The sequence below is a fragment of the Schistocerca cancellata genome, chromosome 10 (genome assembly GCF_023864275.1).
Source record: "Schistocerca cancellata isolate TAMUIC-IGC-003103 chromosome 10, iqSchCanc2.1, whole genome shotgun sequence".
NCBI lineage: Eukaryota > Metazoa > Arthropoda > Insecta > Orthoptera > Acrididae > Schistocerca > Schistocerca cancellata.
The window spans coordinates 139,705,983-139,722,749 of NC_064635.1; the positions used below are offsets into that span (position 1 = coordinate 139,705,983).

The 16,767-nt window shown below is 41.1% G+C and overlaps 1 protein-coding gene across 1 annotated transcript in view; it reads right to left on the reverse strand.

Moving 5' to 3' along the window:
- LOC126106390 (F-box/LRR-repeat protein 7-like) overlaps positions 1-16,767 on the reverse strand; it is an 88,971-nt gene that overhangs the window by 17,396 nt on the left and 54,808 nt on the right. Inside the window, exon 6 of the mRNA XM_049912660.1 lies at positions 6,046-6,219. Within this exon, the coding sequence (XP_049768617.1) occupies positions 6,046-6,219 (174 nt within the window). The remainder of the gene's footprint in view (positions 1-6,045; positions 6,220-16,767) is intronic.

Below are 16,767 nucleotides of genomic sequence, written 5' to 3' on the forward strand. Positions count from 1 at the left end.
GGCAGCTTCACGAATCACTTCTGCTATAGATGGTATGATCTGTGCTTTCTTTTAACAAACAGGCAGTTTCTTGTTTGAGTGATCCATAGTAAATTACTCTAAAATAGGTGCTGGCCCATACATAATTTCTGTCTAGAATCCAAGGATTCCACGGTACTAGTTCACTCTAGCACTTTCAGCTGTTTCTCGAGGGCAATTACACTAACATTTATATCACTCTTATTTTCAATGGTGTGAGAATTGAACTGGGGCAGTCCTCCTGTTATTTACTTCGTGAAAAACATTTTAAACTGCAGTACAATATATCTGCTTTTGCTCTGCTACACTCAGTATGAGTTACCGTTTCACCACAAGACTCTGGACATTAACTTCGGGGCCACTAATTGTCGTTTCGGTCAGCGTGGATTTTGTTTGAGTTCAAAAGAGTCCTTTTGATAAGATTGTGCCACAGTTCTGACTGAACCAAGTACAATAGTGAGAAAATTTTCGAGATTGTTATGTGTGGAAGCTATATGTTGCAAAGAAACTTTTTTTCTGAGATTAAGAAGGAAAAGGGGTATTTCTAGAGGGGGTGGGAGGTGGGGGCATTATCAGATATGATAAAGATTGATGATAATAATTTCTAGAAATACCGGTATAACAGTTTGTCTAGGATAGCACTGAATGATCCTTTAGCGTCAGTCATAAGAATAAAATAAAAAATAAAATAAAAAATAAGAATAAAATAAAATATAAGAATAAAATAAAAAATAAGAACAAAATAAAAAATTAGAAAAAATAAAAAAGAATAAAATAATAAATAAAATTTCCAATACTGTGTACGTTTTAAAACCAGCAGAAGTGGGATGAGATGGGGCAGACATGTACTCTTCCCTTTCCAAACTCATTTCTGAACACAATTGAGCACAGCAGCAGAGTTCGAGGAGATGTGAGGCTACTGTGTTTGACCACTGTCACTCAGGAAAGCACAGAATGGCTGTGGGAGAAGCGAGGCCACTAGAAGTTGGAGAAAACTGTGTTTCTGGAGAGCAGCGAAAGAGGCACCCCGAATGTTCTGGAAGGTCGATATAGGAGCATCTAATGTTAAATTAAAAGGAAGATACAGTTTTGAGAGGAGAGCTACTCTTTGGCAACAGTACAATGGACTTGTCCCTGCACACTGAAGGGGATAGACATGAAATGGTCAATAAAAATATTTTATAATAAGAATTATGAATGTTATGCAAGGTGATGTATCTGACATCAGATGTTCATTGAGGCTCAACATGATGGACGTTGGCTGAGAGCAGACAGTGCCACTTGAGGCAGCACAACCTCACTGATGCTCTAAGCGGAATTGGTAGTTTATTTGAAGTTACAAATTAAAACCATGTACACCTATGACAGTCTACTGCACAATGTCTCTCAAATGCATTGGTACGTACATGGGCTATGGACACTATCTTACAGTGCATATTGTGGAAGATGATTGTGTTTCACCTTATGGTCATAATTGAGTGGGGAAAATCAACAATAGTGGTGGATCTTATTGTGAATGGTGCCGAGCAGTGTCTTAAATATCCTAGTGTTTCACCGATAAAGTCCCTTATGGCATCATATTTCATACAGCAACCTTTGCATGAGCAGGTGTACTGATGGTCCATTGGCTTATCTTCCACTGGTGTTGCTAGTTCATAGAGAGCACAGTGAGTGACAGTTACTCAGAATTATTGGTTCCATTAATGTTCCGCGAATTCTAACATGATATATAACATGATGCATATATATCTTTGAGTTGGAATATGATAAATATGTATACCAATAATGAAAACTCCTGGATGGAAAAATACGTAAGATATGTGAAAAGCAACCACTTACCTTGTAGTGTAACGTGTGACTTTGGTGAAGTGATGTGCCGCAAAAATGAATGATGATTGCCAGTGTAAAAAGTTTAGTTAGGTACTGAATTTGTATAACCCGACGTTTGGCTGTACGTTTTATTTATGCTCACGTATCATGAGACAGATCGACACAGTTGCTAGTTGGGCCAATGACAGACATCTTAAACCCATTCGTGGTGGAATGTAATGCACCTGCCATTGTTCAGGCATAGTACGGAGGTGGACTGTGAAGATTTTTGTGGTTGCTATTAGTTATCTATATTACCAGCCTGGCCATGTCGTTACATCTTAAGACAGCAGACTCCTTTCTCCAAGATGCAAAGTCTGTGTCAGCTATAAATCTAAAAGACCGATTATGAAAAAATAAATTCATTTGCTGTATTTGCCATTGTATACATTATGGTTTATACTTTCTCACAGTGTACAACTTAACCAAATTCACAATAAAGACTGGTCTTTGTCATTTGCACTAGACAGATGGAATATCCCATCACTTTTCGAGAATGTAATACATTACGCCTCAGTGGTAACAGCTAGTCGGACGGCTTATTCCGAGTAGTCAGATCCAGCCTTAGAGATACAGTGTGAACCACAGAAGAAAAGTGGCTGTGACAATGCCTATGACATCATGGGGAGAAGGGAAAACCTGTAGAACAGCATGCCACCCTCCACCTTAAAAAACTATCCAATCTCCTGGTTTCCCACCTCCGGAAAGGCAACTCGCTCACCCTTCACAACCTTCCCAGCAAACCTCAACCTCCTCTCATTGCACACAAACCCAGTCTCTCCCATCTACTCAATCTTCCACTTCCAGCTCCACTCCCTCCAAAACCTCAAAATTCCAATCAACACAATCTGGAACCACAACACCCCAATTCAGTACTTAACCTTTCCTCCAAACCTCTCTCCCAATCCGAAACCTCTGTCCTATCCAAAGGCCTCACCTTCAGCCCCACTCCCAGATTTAACCAAACATCCCTCGTCAAAGATTTACTGTCCTACACCCGTACTCTCTGCTGGAAATATCACTTTGTCACGAAGAGAAATGATCCTAATCCTACTCCTAATGTTCCAACTCCCCAAGACACTATCCAAATTGAACCCTGCCTGGAAAAGTTCCGTCCTCCGTCACAGCGGGACCCACCTCCTCTTCCTCAAAATCACCCCCTCCAAACCTTCCAGGAATTTCTGACTTCCAGCCTTGCCTCTCAATCCTACTTAAAAAACCTTAATCCTACTCCCAACATCACCACTGCTGAAGCCCAGGCTATCCGTGATCTGAAGGCTGACCCATCCATCGTCATTCTTCCGGCGGACAAGGGTTCCACAACTGTGGTACTTGATCGTCGGGAGTATGTGGCTGAGGGATTGCGTCAGCTTTCAGACAACACTACCTACAAAGTTTGCCAAGGTAATCCCATTCCTGATGTCCAGGCGGAGCTTCAAGGAATCCTCAGAACCTTAGGCCCCCTACAAAACCTTTCACCTGACTCCATCAACCTCCTGACCCCGCCAACACCCCGCACCCCTACCTTCTACCTTCTTCCTAACAGAACGCATCTCTGCCTACGTAGATCAACACCTTCAACCCATTACACGCAGTCTCCCATCCTTCATCAAAGACACCAACCACTTTCTCGAACGCCTGGAATCCCTACCCAGTCTGTTACCCCCGGAAACCATCCTTGTAACCATTGATGCCACTTCCTTATACACAAATATTCCGCATGTCCAGGGCCTCGCTGCGATGGAGCATTTCCTTTCACGCCAATCACCTGCCACCCTACCTAAAACCTCTTTCCTCATTACCTTAGCCAGCTTCATCCTGACCCACAACTTCTTCACTTTCGAAGGCCAGACATACCAACAATTAAAGGGAACAGCCATGGGTACCAGGATGGCCCCCTCGTACGCCAACCTATTCATGGGTCACTTAGAGGAAGCCTTCTTGGTTACCCAGGCCTGCCAACCCAAAGTTTGGTACAGATTTATTGATGACATTTTCATGATCTGGACTCACAGTGAAGAAGAACTCCAGAATTTCCTCTCCAACCTCAACTCCTTTGGTTCCATCAGATTCACCTGGTCCTACTCTAAACCCCATGCCACTTTCCTTGACGTTGACCTCCACCTGTCCAATGGCCAGCTTCACACGTCCGTCCACATCAAACCCACCAACAAGCAACAGTACCTCCATTATGACAGCTGCCACCCATTCCACATCAAACGGTCCCTTCCCTACAGCCTAGGTCTTCGTGGCAAACGAATCTGCTCCAGTCCGGAATCCTTGAACCATTACACCAACAACCTGAAAACAGCTTTCGTATCCCGTAACTACCCTCCCGACCTGGTACAGAAGCAAATAACCAGAGCCACTTCCTCATCTCCTCAAACCCGGAACCTCCCACAGAAGAACCCCAAAAGTGCCCCACTTGTGACAGGATACTTTCCGGGACTGGATCAGATTCTGAACGTGGCTCTCCAGCAGGGATATGACTTCCTCAAATCCTGCCCTGAAATGAGATCCATCCTTCATGAAATCCTCCCCACTCCACCTAGAGTGTCTTTCCGCCGTCCACCTAACCTTCGTAACCTCTTAGTTCATCCCTATGAAATCCCCAAACCACCTTCCCTACCCTCTGGCTCCTACCCTTGTAACCGCCCCCGGTGTAAAACCTGTCCCATGCACCCTCCCACCACCACCTACTCCAGTCCTGTAACCCGGAGGGTGTACACGATCAAAGGCAGAGCCACGTGTGAAAGCACCCACGTGATTTACCAACTGACCTGCCTACACTGTGAAGCCTTCTATGTGGGAATGACCAGCAACAAACTGTCCATTCGCATGAATGGACACAGGCAGACAGTGTTTGTTGGTAATGAGGATCACCCTGTGGCTAAACATGCCTTGGTGCACGGCCAGCACATCTTGGCACAGTGTTACACCGTCCGGGTTATCTGGATACTTCCCACTAACACCAACCTGTCAGAACTCCGGAGATGGGAACTTGCCCTTCAGCATATCCTCTCTTCCCGCTATCCGCCAGGCCTCAATCTCCGCTAATTTCAATTTGCCGCTGCTCATACCTCACCTGTCTTTCAACAACATATCTGCTTTGCCTCTGTACTTCCGCCTCGACTGACATCTCTGCCCCCAAACTCTTTGCCTTTACAAATGTCTGCTTGTGTCTGTGTATGTGCGGATGGATATGTGTGTGTGTGTGTGCAAGTGTATACCTGTCCTTTTTTCCCCCTAAGGTAAGTCTTTCCGCTCCCGGGATTGGAATGACTCCTTACCCTCTCCCTTAAAACCCACATCCTTTCGTCCTTCCCTCTCCTTCCCTCTTTCCTGACGAAGCAACTGTTTGTTGCGAAAGCTTGAATTGTGTGTGTATGTTTGTGTTTGTTTGTGTGTCTATCGACCTGCCAGCGCTTTTGTTTGGTAAGTCTCATCATCTTTCTTTTTAGATATATTTTTCCCACGTGGAATGTTTCCCTCTATTATATTCAGAATATAAAATTTGATACACAAGCTTACTCTACATCGCCACCCAATATCGCGCTAAAGTAGAAGTAGAACATCGCAACCTACAGATGACTGAAGTGTTGGCCACACAAACACATCATAGAAAATGGTTAAAATTAGCTTTTGAGCTCTCGATTATTTTGCAGTAAGAATACACACATTCACACATGCAACCACACAGACACCAAAGTGTACACACACAACACAGCAGAATGAATACCAACTTAGTTGAGAACACAGGGCCTCAACAATATAGTCTGCTCTTTCTGGGCATATTGAGTACTTAGTTTCTGGCCAACTGTCCACTTCCCCACCCTGTAATTTCATTCAAAGTGTATGCATGTGCCACCACAATCTGAGAACTTTCGCAGTGAATGAAAGGCAGGTGAGTATTGCAGGTTGCAGTGTAGCTAACGTGCACCGACTTTTAGGAACAAAAAACGCTTTAGGGCACATATGCGGGTGCCTGTACCTCAAACTGCCACCAATGTGTGTAAGTTCCTTCTCTAGAGATTTTGTGCGAGTTCTGCTTTTCACCTATCTTGTATAAATAAAAGTCTATGCCATATTAGAAAATTGGACATGAAGTTACAAGCATTTAATGCAAAACAAACCCACTGTCGTGTTACTCACACTTACGTTTCCAGGTTTTTAAGTCGGTGGAGTGGCTCAAAAACAGCATCTGTGTGTCCCGCACATCTGATCAGTTCAAGTTCTCGTAGGTCCGGGCAGTGCTGCGCCACGGTGCGCACCATCTCATCCTGCACCATGTAACTCAGTTGAAGGTGCTGTAGTTTCTGCAATCGTCCGTTCCTAAAGGGACAGTAAACAGGCGTGTACTACACTTATAACAAAACGTACAATATACAAAGACAACCTAATGCAAAATGTCGGAAACTCCGTGAGGCTTTTCTCAGACAATACTCTTGTCTGCAGGGAGGTCACAAGCCCAGAGTATAGTACCACAAAGCAGGAAGATTGCAGAGGATCTGTGATGTGTGCAGTGACTGGAAGATAATACTAATGTACATAAATGTAACGTACTACACATAAATAAGCAGAGACACTGATTAATGTCTGGTAATACTGTTGGTGATAAATCAGTGAAAATGTTAACAATAAAATATTTAAGTATATACACCTTGAACAATATAAAATTAATGACTATAAAAAGTTAGTTCTGTTGTAAGCAGATGCCAGATTACGACTCCTTGGAAGACTGGTAAGGATATTCATCCACAAAAAAAAAAAGAAGATTAAAAAAAAAAAAAAAAACTGAATCGACTTAACCTTACATATTCCTTCACTGGGTATCATTAAGTGAGGATGTATATGAAAGTGACCAAAACAGTGAGAATTTTTTTTATTGGCTCTTCATTTACTACATGGAACTGAAATTTCAGTTCCTCAATATTATCTTCCATTTCCACTTTTAAGTGTGATAAAAATAATAATTAACAAAAGCTTACATGGGCCACACCCCTTTGTTGTCCTGTATTTCCACATATTATTTATTCCAGCAGTGTTTTCTTCTAGTTTTATGGAGCCACAATGTGGGGAATATTTCGGTGTTTAGTAGGTTCAGTATGCACATGGAAAACTCAAAATCCCAATGAAATTTCCAACTCCCTGGTAGGGTAACCATGCCCCAAGACAATATTTGTTTCCACAACTGCTGATGAATTTGCAGCATATGATGTTTGTTTAGTTTTTAACTGTACTAATCTGGCAGAGTACAGACTCCAGAGAGGCTAGAATTTGATCCAAGAGCTTTCACACTGGCGACATTGGAGGAAATCACAAGCAGGAGAATTGATGCTGCTGACATTACTGTTACTCAATTTGAAAATCAGATTAACCTAAGAGGACAAGCAAAGTAAAGACTACTTGACGATGAAAAGGAGAAAGCATATGGTTTGCACTAGTTTGCACTGATAAGGTAAGGCCTAATATAAACACTGTCAAATCTTTGACTCAGGCTTCCCATAATCTACATTTTGCCAATTTTATGTAATTAAATTTGGCATAAATCAGTCACTACTATAGTGAAACATTCTGTGGAAGGAATTTTCAATTACTACTATAGTAAGGCAAACCCCTAAGATTTTTTTTCCCTAGAAATTTGAATAGCTATAAAAATCTAGCAAAAGAAGGTATCAATATTCTGTTCCACAGATATTTGCAATAATGATATATCAAACTTTGTACACAAGGACATTAATTCCAGTCTGACAGAATTTCATAGAAGGGACATTTGTACTCACCTCGTTGAAAAAATTTCAATTATTTATAATTAAAACATATAACTTCAATAAGCATGAAAACATATGTGTGTATCCATATGACATTCTTTAACAATTGTGCCAAATTTAGTTACATTGCCTTGAGAACTTCAGATTTTTTTCAAAGTACTGCAACTTTGCATTAAGTCCCCCCTTATAAGAGCCAACAGAGAAAATCCAGCATAGACCAGCCAGTTTTCTCTCTGCATTATATAGTATGTGCAACACTGTAACAGAAATCCTATGAATTCCAGTGGCAGATGTTACAGGAGGCATTCTGCTCTGTGCAGAAGCTTACTGTTAATATTTTGAGAGAATTTGTTCCATGAAGTGAAAAGCTAGATACTGCTTCCTCCTCACACGCAGCTTGTAAAATGATTGTGACTGGAAAATAAAGAGAATCTAGACCTCGCACGAGGTATTATATTACATGCCCTGTGCACCGTTTGCAGGCAGAACAGGTATGAGGTGAAATGACAGTTCCCTCCAACACACACTGTAATGTGCCTCGTGGGGAAAACTTGGAGGTGTACAACTACATCATAAGTTTATATATGTTGATAGGCCTGTGCCTCCTGGTATGTAACATGGTAAAAAATTCTTTTTTTGTGCTGGTAAGGAATTCCTACATTGATACACGGAAGTCCTACCTCGACACACTGTTGTTTATTGCCAGTATTCCTTGTTAGACACTAATTAAAATTTTATGACATGAAATGAATTCTTTTCCAGTATATATGAAACACTCATACTCAGTCATATGAAACTCATTTATTCATTTGTTGTGTTCTGCAGTCCTCAATAAGGAGCGGAGCTTCCTGGAACAGGAGGGTCAGAAAACAAAGAAATTAAGATTTAACTAATTCAAATTTTACAAGCAGTAGGTGTATTTTCTATGGAAAGGATGAGAATCCAGCTGAGCTGTGATGCTATAGGAAATGTTGAAAATCAAGTTAGTTAGTTTCATGTACCACAATTCAACTGCACCATAAACTGTAAAGTGGAATGAGTCATTTTTCATTCACGTTGCAAGATAACTTGTAAATATGGCTCATCCTGAACATTTATAATTGTACTTACAATCACTTTTAAATATACATACGTGAGTTAGTAATTCCTGCCCACCACCTTTTACACATCACAATAACAGAATTTTTTTTATGAAACAGAAGTTGTCGATGAGAAACTTTATTTTGTTTTCAAATTTTTCTTTTTGTCAGTCAGACATTTTATAACACTGCCTAAGTTATCAAAAATTTTAGTTGTGGCATTGGGCATTTCTTTTTGTGCTAAAGACAACCTTAATGTGGAGTAATGAATTTCATTTTTCCTTCTGTCATTTTGAGTAGTGCTGGATTTTTCAAAACAAACTGTGCGAGGGAATAAATATACTGTGAGGCACTAGTCAGAATGCCCAACTCCTTAAACAGATGTCTACAAGATGATCATGAGTGAGCACCATGTATTATTCTTATAGTATGTTTTTCGGTAATGGAGACTTCCTTTTCTTATAGATGAATTACCCCACAACATTATTCCATATTAAATTCTTGAATGAAAATACGCAAAATATATCCACTTACAGATACGTCTCTCCCGAAGATTTGTGATGATTCTAAGTACAAATGTGTCTGATTTAAGTTGTTTCAGGAGTTACAAAATGAGCTTTTACCAACTTAAATTTTTATCAACATGGATACCTACAAATTTTGAACCATCCAATCTATTTATTATTCCCTAATTATGTTACACTTACCATTGGTGTAGCAACCACAGTATTTGCAAAACTGAATGCATTTTTTTTTTAAATTGAAGGTGATACCATTCACAGAAAACCATTCAGTGATACTTTTAAGAACCTCGTTTACCATTCTTCTGGTGCTATATGTATGCTTGGAGTGATTACAACACTAGAGTCATTTGCAGAAATAACAATTTCTGTTTGATGTACATTAGACGGAAGATCACTTACACATATGAGGAATAATAGCAGACCTAATATTGAACCTCAAGGACACCCATATGTGATTCTCCCCAATCAGAACAATGTCCCCAGACTAAAATGGTTGATTCTTTTGGTTGGATCTGACATTATCCATTGCTTGGCTATACCATCAATTAGATAAAAGTTCTGTTTATCTAAGACAGTACTGTAATTCACAAACTCGAATGCCTTATTTTGGTTGTACTAAATACCAACTGGCACTGTTCTCTTGTTTAACGTTTGTAAATTTTGCTGAGTGAACATGTAAATGGCATTCTCAGTAGGGTAACTCTTTTGAAATCCAAACTGTGATTTACTGAAGATATTATTAGAGCTTACATGAGAGATTATTCTATAATAAATCAACTTGTCAAAAAGTTTAGAAAATGTCAGTACTGAAACTGGTCAATTGTTTTATCTCTTATCGTCCTTCTTAAAGAGGGGCTTAACAACGGCATATTTCACTCTCTCTGGAAATTCTTGAGCTAGTGATGGATAACATATTTCAGAGAAGGCAGAACTTACTGTATGTGATTAAATCATTAGTACACTACTGGAAACACCATCAAAACCAGGTGAGCTTTTATTTTTGAGGGAATACACAATTTTCTTAATTTCAGAAGTTGGTGATACATTTATATGATTGAATTTAATGTCAGTTGCTTTCTCAACATAGTGTTGTGATTTTTCCCTTTAATTGTTTGTCATGAACTCAACATTTAAGTAAACTCATAAGACAAAACATTAGGAAGTTCTTCACAGAATTGGTGGGGATGGAATGTGCCAAAACCACAGAAAGAAGAAGGAATAAAATGACAGTACGCGTGTCGATACATCAGGGAACATACCCACATATTATAAACTCGTGCCACTGAACACAGTTCTTTTTTTCTTGCAGGGTACAATTATACTCCTCAAGCCACCTCACATTGTGTGGCAGAGGTATTTCTGCCACCAATCTCTCTTCCCCCTTTCCTGTTCCACGCACAAACTGCAAACAATGAATGTTGCTGAATCCCCATATAAAGGCTCTCATTTTTTCTGATTTTCTCCTTGTGTGCATTTCACAAGACACTCGTATGTTTTTTTGGTAGGAATTCCCAATTTATTGCTTTACTTTAGATAGAAACTTCTCAAATATCTTGACACAACAACTACAAGCATACAGGAGTAAATGCATTGGGAACTGAATGTAAGAATTTCCAGATCCTTAGAAATTCTTCTACAAGTTGCTCAATTATCTACTTTACACAATATCCATACTGATTACTTCTGTTGAACAAACACTTACTTCACTTTATGTGAACTGCTATAGAAGATAGGGAGTGAAACCATGCAAAACAAACCAACACTCTTGTCTTTAGGTCAACATACAGGAGTGACTTCTAAGGGCAAAACACACTGAACTGAGTTTCTTGCTTATTTTACCTGTGTGTCGACTCCATCCTGACTTGTTAAGCAGCTCCATACAAAGGACTTTCCACAGTGTGTTTCATTTACAGTACAGTCATTAATGATATCTCACAGTTCAAACATGCCTTTTGACTTGTCTGAAACTGAAAAATATTAGTATTTCTGAGATAAAGAAGGGAAGAATGAAGACTAGGGTTTAAATGAAATTACACTATTTCCGAGACTTTACTGGCCTCAGAAAAATGTGATTTTATGTATGTAGACTGAAGCAGCGAGTGACAATTTTTACTGAGGCTGGGAGTCAAACCCAGGTCTTCTTACTATACAGGTGTGTTAGCCACTAAACCCTCCTGGCGCAGTGGTTCACAACACAACTGCACAGATTAACCCGGCATACCGCACCCCCCCCCCCCCCTCCTCAATCTAACTGCTCACTGCTGCCCCAGTCTGACACAACTGCTTAGTAAGCAGGAGATCCGGGTTCGATTCCCAGCCTTGATACAAATTTTCACTCGCTGCTTCAGTATATATGCACAAAAAAATCGTATCTGTATGAGACCAGCAAGGTCTCTGAAACTGTGCCCTGTCATTTGCATTAGTACTTGCACCTGCATTTCAGGCTGGATCCTCCATTTACGTTTGATGCTGAGGTGGTATTCCAAAACACGGAGCCTCAGTAATTCTGTAGTTCTGTTCACGTTTAAGGGGGAGAATTAAAAGTAGTATGGAGCGGCAACGATAATTTGGGTTGAGGAGAGGCAAGCCAGGGTAATCCGTGCAGTTGTGTGAACTGCTGCGCCAAGATGGCTTAGTGGCTAACGCATCTGCCTAGTAAGCAGGAGACTCGAGTTCAATTCCCAGCCTTGGTACAAATTTTCACTTGCCGCTTCAGTTTGTATACATAAAACCAGGGTTTAATGTCCTGTTAACATCGATGTTATTAAAAACGGAACACAAGCTCAGATTGCTTCAAGGATGGGAAAAGAAGTAGACCGTGCCCATTCAAAGGAACCCTCTCAGGATTTGCCTGGAGTGATTTAAGAAAATCTTGGAAAACCTAAATCTGGATAGCCAGACACAGATTTGAACTACAGTCCTCCTGTATGTGAGCCCAGTGTGCTGACTAACCGGGTTGTGAGAGATAAAGATTTAAACTGTTAGGTGCAAAAGCACTCACAGGCTCGTACTGCTATCTTCTGAGCTAGTCTGGTAACAGTTTGATTAGATTAGCTCAGTTGTGCCACTGGCAAACATTAAAGCTTTGGAACATACCAAAAGACCTTGTTAGGAAACAAAAATTGAAATTCATATGGAAAAATGTAGCCATACTTGGATACTGTAGGATAAGCTACATTATCTACTTTGGCTAGGGCTATTTCTAATCACAGACAAAAGGAAACTTTTTGTTTAAATTAACTTCCCACCAGGTCCTAACCCAATCTGTACGGTGGGTCCAATATTGCCACTACATGAGACACAGTCCAGCCGTGGCGAGGGAACAGTCGACAGCTGATACTCTTGACATCGCCGTAGCGACATAAGCTCCACCGGTAACTTTTCACGAAACACCCTTACGATTCACACTATCCTTGTTAGCCACATCTCAACTGTGAGAAAACGAACTCCTTTTACCAGGAAAGTGTCTCTCCTGTGCACCAAGCTAGAACATCGTGCTTCGAAGGGCTCTAGGGAACAGCTGAACAATGGGAAGAGAAATTTTTTTGTTGTGGACTGAAACAGGCAGGTTTGAAAAAGCATTAAAATTTTTATTACATCACAACACATTACTGTACAGTAGTTACATTCCACGGATCTTGTACAGAGGCAGCTCTGGGGTGTGAAAAGTACTCAAACATGTACATTTTACTTATGTGTGTTAATATCACTTAAGTCGTTACCACAAAACATTATTGTATTACAGTGCTAATTTTGATTATAAGTAAGCTAACCCTCAATTTTAAGTGTTTCTGTGAAGATATTTGCAATGCAGTAGGAGGGGTTACCCAACAGAATGTTCTTTACTTCAGTCTGAAACTCCAGCAAGTTGTTGAATACGTGTGCCACCACCAACCTGACTACTTCCTGCACTAATCTAAATCTAGAGATCATTTATAGTCCTGATAGCAAATTCTTATTTTCCCCCTCTTTTTGTGAGAAAAGACAGGTATTAGTAATGACTAATGTAAGTAATGAATGTATCTATTTGTCAAATAGCTTTCAAATACTAAGTTCTATGAAAAGAATCTCAGCAGGATGTCCTAGAACAAACACCTGTTATAATTATTGCAACACAATTCTGTTTTCTCGAACTACTATCCCCTTAAGTTGAACCTAGCCCCTCTGCCCAAAAGAAAGGTTCCAGAACTCACTGGTGAACATAGCTACATAAATACATTTCTTTATTTTTAAATCATCTATAGCAGTTATCACACATATGCTAACATATGCTGAACAAAAGGTGCTTCAGTAATTTTCCAACTTGGACTTTGATCTGTCTGTAGTGCCAAAACTTTAACATTTTTGCTCCTTGCACGTATTTGTTTGAGAGCACTATTATTCGGTATTCAAAATTAAAGCAAAAAACCCCTGTTTCTCTATTCTGTGTCTAATTCACGATGTAATCGTACAAACTGTCAAGAGACATCTGTACGATTGTGTTGTGTACAGAATATGGAATTCCAGCCAATGGAAAACCACACCAACAATGAGGCCAGGGCACCTATCAAGCAGGATAATGTTCTCCAGGTAGTTCCTCATCCACAGATGCTGTGTGCACAGTCAAAGATGGTGCACTGCAGCACAGAGAAGACACCTACCAGACTCTCTGCAGTGGAGAGCCGTAGGAAGAATGGAAGCAGGGTAGTGGAAAAGGCTTAATGTGAATTGTTCCGTTATTTCTCAGGTGTGGAAACAGTTTAGAAAGACCGAAACCGTATCCCGAACACCAGGTCAGAAGCTACCATTTGTGACATCAGAAAGAGAGGATTGTTATTTGGCTTAGTACTGCACAGCAACTGACACCTGACTCCACAGCATCCACTGGATGTGTCGTATCGAGGCTGACGGTGTACAGATTGCTTCGGCAGAGTGGCCTCTACTGTTGGAGACCAGTCGTACGTGTACCTCACAGATGGGAATGTCTAGAGTGCAGTTGTCAGCGTGTCACATGAATGGTGAAACAGTGGGCCGATGTTTTTTTCACAGACAAGTCCCGATTTGGTCTGGAGAGTGAGTTCAATGGATTCACATCTGGAGAGAACGTGAAACTCAATTTCGGGTCAGAAACACTGTGAAAAGAGACTGATATCGCGGAGGATCCCTAATGGTGTGGGCAGGGATTATGTTAGCCACACTAACACCTCTTCACGAAATTATGCAGGTGAATTGGCATGCTTTTAACTGCCGTCAGGTATTGTCACGAGATCTCGGGACCTCATGTGCGGTTGTTGTGAGGTACTGTGTGCCCGGACTTCATACTGACAGATGATAACGCTCGACGTCGTAGATCGTGGGTGGTTGTTCTCTTGGGAAAAGAAGATATTGCATCCATGGCGTGACCTGCTTGCTCTCCCGATTTGGATCTCATGGAGCATGTCTGGAATGCATAGTGAGAGGGGTTGCATCACGTCAACTTTCACTGACGACTCTCCTATACTTGCATGCATTACTCCTTCGACACGAGATCGATGACATCATTCGCAGCTTGCCCCGTTGTCATCATGCCTGTACTGGTACCAGTGGTAGTCACACCCTGTACTGAGCACATATGTTGTCAGAATGTGTATGCAGATCCGTTAAGTTGGAAAAAGTGAAGAACATTTTTATCTATTCTTATCTGTGCTGCAGTTGTTTACATTCTGTATTTTTTACCTTGTGTCTACTTTACCATAACCTGTTTATACTGTTTTGTCCCAAAATAAATGCAGCATTGCAAAATTTCCATTCACTGCTTTAATTTTGGACACCAGCGTATTACAGTTTGTGGAGTATCACTGTACTGTATTGAAGTTTGACATGACATTTTTAGAATGGCACCTCCCACTCCCAAGCTTATATGAAGATGAAAGTTGTTTGTGGCATTTAGCAGTGGGTGTTGGGATATTACACTATGGGATATACAGATATGTGCAGATAGGAGAAAATCCAGGTGAACACATTCATATGTGCAGATAGGAGAAAATCCAGGTGAAAACATTCCTCAGGCTATATATGTGCTGCTCATGGTGAGTAACATTGCTGCAGAGTAGGTTGGTGGTCTGAAAACTGGGGGCAAACAGAAAGTAAATGTTAAATCCCACAATTGCCCACAGCAAGCAAACATGGCAATGAGTCAGCATCTTCGTCCTCAATGGCCCCCCCCTCCCCCTCTTGTGACCACAGTGCAAGATGTGCAGGTGGTTGTTCTGCTGGAAGGACGTCAAAATCACTGTCCGCGTCAATGTGTCTTCTGTTGTCAACAAGAGTCAGTCTGTGGCATAGAAGAAAGTAACTACAGACAGGGTCTGAGCCTCGAGCCAGAGGCCACCCGGTCACCCTCTGTGGATATGTTGCCTCACCTGGCAGAGAATGAGAGCTGAGCTGACCTCATGAGCTCATAATAGGGAACCCGTCTATGGTCTGCTGAGCTTCTTTGTTGAGGTAAAAATGGAGGATTTCTTCCCAGTCAAAGCTGGGGGTCAGGTCCCATTGGGAAACATGAGAGTCCATCTGGGTTGGACAGCTGAGCCATCAGGCAAAACTGAATGTCACACTGGTATCAGCTGAGGAACTGGCCTGCTGTTGAAACCTGTGTGCCATCTTGACTGGCAGATGCACTGTGCAGCTAAAGAGAGAGACTAAGGACGTGTGATCAGTGACCAGGTGAAACTTCACACAATGTAGGAACACATGAAACTTTCTGATGGAGCAAATAATGGCAAGAGCTTCCTGTTCAATCTGAGAATAATTCTTCTGCACCGTGTTGAGTGTCTAAGACAAGTAGTATTGGCTGATAGGAATTGTTGGGATTCCAAAGGACCAGTGTAACCCACTAGCCTTACCGAGATGCATCTGTAGCCACAACAAACTGTCAGCCCAGCTGAAATGTGGCCAAGCACAAGTCCAAATTATGACTGTCTTTCAAGCTGTTGAATGCTAGTTCACATGCTGGCATCCAAAGAATCAATGTGCCATTTTTGGGCAACTGCTTTAGAGGATATGCTATAATAGCTGCATGTGTAATGAATTTGTGGTAATAAGCAACATTGCGTAAAATTGCGTGTAGCTCCTCGATATAATCAGGTCGAGGGAAGGCCTCTATGACCTCGACATGACTGTCAGTTGGATCTCCCGAAAGTAAATGATGCATCATATGTATTCAATAGATCGCTGAAAGAAATGTGATTTATTCAGTTTGCACTTGAGACCCGCATCACGCAGTGTCTGAAACAGAAGCCACAGATTCCGTAAGTGTTCCTCGGTAACCGGACTCATGACTACAATTTCAGCTAGATAGTCTATACAAAAAGAGACCTGTTCTGTGAGTTGGTCCAAATAAAGTTGAAAAAAGGCCATAGCACTCAAGATCCCAAAAATAATTGGCTGAACTTGTAGAGACCAAAGGGCCAGTTGACTCCAAGCAACTGCAGGAACTCCTCACTTAGTGGTAGTTGGAAATATGCCTCCGACACATCAAATATGGAA